This window comes from Echiichthys vipera (genome assembly GCF_963691815.1).
Source record: "Echiichthys vipera genome assembly, chromosome: 4".
NCBI lineage: Eukaryota > Metazoa > Chordata > Actinopteri > Perciformes > Trachinidae > Echiichthys > Echiichthys vipera.
In genome coordinates this window covers 14477165-14481858 of record NC_139829.1, presented here as the reverse complement: position 1 = coordinate 14481858, position 4694 = coordinate 14477165, and the positions used below count along the sequence as shown (strand labels likewise).

The 4694-nt window shown below is 43.7% G+C and overlaps 1 protein-coding gene across 2 annotated transcripts; it reads left to right on the top strand.

Annotated features, from left to right (window-relative positions):
* Positions 1–416: 416 nt before the first annotated feature.
* On the top strand, positions 417–4343 carry LOC310945819 (homeobox protein orthopedia B-like; the record flags this gene model as incomplete). 2 transcript variants are annotated; one of them, XM_083912034.1, is made up of 3 exons in its annotated part: positions 417–453; positions 839–1233; positions 3861–4343. In XM_083912034.1, 3 exons carry the CDS (start codon positions 417–419, stop codon positions 4341–4343), a joined length of 915 nt encoding a protein of 304 aa, XP_083768160.1. The 2 variants fall into 2 exon arrangements, with proteins under 2 accessions (XP_083768160.1, XP_083768159.1); XM_083912033.1 differs by having other exon boundaries at positions 417–492.
* Between the last annotated feature and the right edge of the window lie 351 nt (positions 4344–4694).

Here is a 4694-nt window from a genome sequence, read left to right as displayed (position 1 = left end):
AAACACATTAAGATGTTTAACGTGGAATAATCTGAGCATGAAAAGATAATAAATCAGAGGACGGAATGGCAGAGGATTGAATTGAATTGAATTGTAGGGCTTCGTGCACGCGTGGGTCTATGCGCGCGCGTGCTTGCGTGCGTGCGTATGTGTTTAAAAAAAAAGAAAAAAAAGAAGGGGGAGTCACGTCGCTGACATTTCCAAGCTCCCGCTCTGATTGGCTCTTATTTGAGGAAGCTCACGGGTTCTTTCAACTAATAAGCGCCTCCCCGTCGCTCTAAAGGACATTATAATGCAAGGGACCTCCTTTTTAACCACAAACCGAATTTTCGTCCATTTAGACGATATATACTTTTTAAATTGCCCCAAAGTTGTGGGAATTTCTTGGAACGCATTCCACCCTGGAGCGGTACGCGATGCTCTCTCACGCCGACCTCCTGGATGCTCGGCTCGGTGAGTTATCATCACTAAACTCCGGCCCTAAACTCCAGTGTAAGATTTCAACTTCTTATTCAACCTTGTGAAGTGATAGATAGGCTGTACAGTTAATTGTGTTAACATCTAAGTGGTTTATTGTTGGTTGAAGCTAATGTTTACAGTAATTTATCAGGAATGAGGAATGATCTGACAGCAAAAATTAAGATGTAAAATTACGACCCGAGCTATATTGAGTTTAGTCCTTGCATTCTTTGAATTAATATCTCTCTCTTTGTATATATATATATATACTGTCATGAAGCAGACAATCTATTTCATGTAACTGTCATTTAAAGATGCTTCGCTGTAAGATTTTCCATGTATTTACTCAAAGCCACTCTCCTCCTCCTCATCCTCTCAGGGATGAAGGATGCTGCAGAGTTACTCGGACATCGAGAGGCTCTTAAATGCCGGCTGGGTGGTGGGGTATCAGACCAGGGGCATCCAGGAGACATGGCCCCCGGTTCGGACTCTGTGGAGGGAACCACTCTCCTGCCGGGAGAAGACATCTCCACAGTGGGATCCAACTCTGCCGGCATGCCGGTGAACGGAAAGGAGCAGGAGAAGCAGCAGCAGCAACCGCAGCAGAGCTCCAGTCAGTCCGCAAGCCAACAGAAACAGAAGCGGCACAGGACGCGCTTCACCCCGGCGCAGCTCAACGAGTTGGAGCGCAGCTTCGCCAAAACCCACTACCCTGACATCTTCATGAGGGAGGAACTGGCTCTGAGGATCGGCCTCACCGAGTCCAGAGTTCAGGTAAATACTTATGCAATGTGGATTTTACAGAAAGACTGGCATGATATGGGGTGCGGTTATAGGTCCAGATTTGATCTTGCATAGGGTTTCCAGCACGATATAGCCTTAAACCATCGTTTAAACACACCTGCACGACAGTGAGCAATAGACTCACACCAGGAGCCTACTCAGGACCAGTGTTCCCACTGTGCGTTTGTAGAAGATCATTTGGTCACCGACATTTTGTGGCCATTGGGTGTTACGATTTGGGTGCAAATGCTTTAAATACACTTGCAGTTTAATTTACATTCAGCCATATCTTAAAGTGTATTGTGCACATAAGTATTTCTCACAGGGTTATATTCAGCACTATATCCACCATATCCTGCCTCAGTATACTCGCATGAATAAGCTGTGTTGGGTCGGGTTGTTGTGTTCTGACAGTCAGATAACAGTTGTTTTAGAAAATGAACCAACTCAGTCAAATGTCATTGCAATCAAACCATCCAAACACCCCATATTGTTTTCACGTTTAGCTTGTTAATAAGCGATATTTAATTTTAAGAGGCCGTGCCCGTCTAATTTAAAGTTGCTCTGTCCAAGGTGCTGAAACATATGCGGATAACAAGCAGGAATCCGGTTCACAAATATTCAGGTGGCTTTTACACATTCAATAAAATATTTTATAACGCCACCTGTGGCGACTTCCCCCTGAAATATTGAAATGTATTAACGTTCTTCATTTATTTCTTTACATTTGCCTAATCTGATTTCCATTTATTTTTGTTTCTGTGGACCTGCAACAATTACATAAAATCATATCGGTGGTATTAAGACATTGATAATTATTTTTCTCTATTTTTTTTATCATAACAAATATTGGTTATTACTCAAAATAAAGATATTATAGAGAACATCTTAAAGAATTCCCTTTACAAAGTATGTCTCCCCGAGCCCACCCCCCTTTAAAAGTCTTATTAGTGTGGGATTAAATTACTTTTATTTAACAGGCATGGCATTTACACATGTATTTGACAGTTCGTATTGTGGGATATGAAATCTAAGCAACAATGAACAATTTAAACTGACTAAAATAAACATTGGTTATTTTATTTTATTTTTTATTTTGAACAAGCATGCACGAACGTACAGGCTCTAACAAACCAAACACATTATCAACCAATTTCGGTCTTATTTATAACAGTGAACGGGTTATTAACCAGTGATGTGAAATTCATGCAAATTGCCCCAGTGAAAGCAATAAAACCAATAGAATCATTAGTCACCTTAATAATGAATTCTTTATTCTATGTAGAGCAGAATCCTCGCCGCTCAGTGCTGTTGGTAAACATTAGTGCAGGTCGTGCAGGTGCAGCCTTTAGTGGGCGTTTTGGCCCCGCGTGCGTGCCTCCACAGCCTCTCTCCTTTTAAAATGCTCTATCAGCGACGTCTTAATAGGACTCAAGAATATATTGTACTTTTTTAATGGAATGAGAAATTGCATTTTCTTTCCCCCCGAGTGTAATGGGTTTGGGCGACGTTTCACGGATGGCTGAGCGGAATGAGAGCGAGATTTCACTTTTAATACGGAGGCATCGACTCACGGCCTCGCGCGCGCATTAATCACGCCCGAAGATGATGAAATCTTTATAAAGCCCGAAGGAGACGCGCGTGCGTTTTTTTTAGCTGCGTACGTGGGTCGGTGGGTGTGAGCTTGTTGCGCGTGCGTGTGGATGGGTAGTCTTTTTTATGTGGATTGTGTACAGTAATGCGAGTCATTTGTATTTAAGTCCACACAATATTTTCAGGCAATTTTCATTTAATCTGCTTGTAAATAAGATCTTAGAAGGATAAATTGTTCGACTCACTGCTGCGGATCACCAGTCATAAAACCCCCTGTGACGGCTGAGTTTGTATACAAAGCGCCTTCTGTAGCCTATTTTATGTACAATAAAATTCCTTATCCTTTCAATTCCGCCCATATGGTCTCAAAACACAAAATAGTATCTTGACACTAGTCGCATTGTTGGTATTTCCAATGGCCTCTTATTTAAGAAGGTTATCTTAATGTTTTTCAGGCTTTACTAATGCACGTTCCCTGGTATTAGACAGTACGTGTACAGTATTAGGCTATAGTGGCAGTGAATATATTCTGATAAGAGGTCATCAGGCCAATTGCAGAAGGTCTACATTTATGTCGTGTTAAATTCGTTTTCTCCAGCTCAGCACAGACAGTATGGGTCAGGTTAAGACCAGGCCCTACAACTGGCAGATCTTCTGTGTTGCTCAAACACACTGTAGCTGGGTGGATTTCACCGGCGGATGAAGGACGCAATGTCTGTCTAACCAGCCTTGCATGCTATGTTTCTCTCCCTGCTATTATTAGTGTTGTTGTATCAATATTCTGAAGACTATAATGTCGTATTAGAGCCCAAAAGTATATCCATATGTAGCGATATTTGAGTGAGATTATCGTGCGTAAATAGTATTTTTTTTAACAAACACGTAGCCCTACTATAGGGATACGTTTCTAACATCCAAATTTCAACCTTCATCATCACCTTATAACCAGATAAGTCTACTGCTCCACACACATGTGCCCCAGAATGTCCTCCTGATGGGTCACGGTCCTGTCTCTCTGGTTGCAGGTTTGGTTTCAGAACAGGCGCGCAAAGTGGAAGAAAAGGAAGAAGACCACTAATGTTTTCCGCTCCCCGGGGACCCTGCTCCCAACACCGGGCCTGCCACAGTTCTCTGCCGCGGCCGCCATGGAGAACAGCCTGTGCTCCTTCCACGCCAACGACTCTCGCTGGGCCACGGGAATGCCGGGGGTCTCCCAGTTGCAGCTCCCGCCGGCCCTCGGTCGCCAGCCAGGCATGCCACAGTCCCTGTCACAGTGCAGCCTGGGTCCAGGCCCACCAAATTCCATGGGTCTCTCCAACGGCCTTTCCTCCAACGGCTCCGGTCTGCAGTCCCATATCTACCAGTCGCATTTCCCCGGAATGTCGGGGAACGTATCGGGCTCCCCGCAGCTGTGTAGTTCTCCGGACAGTGACATGTGGAGAGGGACAAGCATCGCGTCACTGCGGCGCAAAGCGCTGGAGCACACAGTGTCCATGAGTTTCACTTAGTGACTTTTCAAAAACATCCCACCACACCCCTCTCCTCCTAACTCCCTCTCCCGGCCCACCCTGCTGCTCTTTTTCTGTTTTTATTCCCGCTATTAGATCAAAACGAGAGAACGTGCGAGCTAATCAGGCCTGAAATGTGAGAAAATGGGAGACGTGACTTCATCTAGACATAATGACAAAAAGAAAAGGACAACACTGATGGACAAATGGAAGGGAAAATATCTTGGGTTTTGGGTTATTTATCTTGTTAATTCCAAAAGGATTTTTATCAACTATTGATGATAAATACTATTGTAATGATCTCTAGACTGCAGGCCCTAATTATTGAGAGCCAAACAATCGTCGTATTTA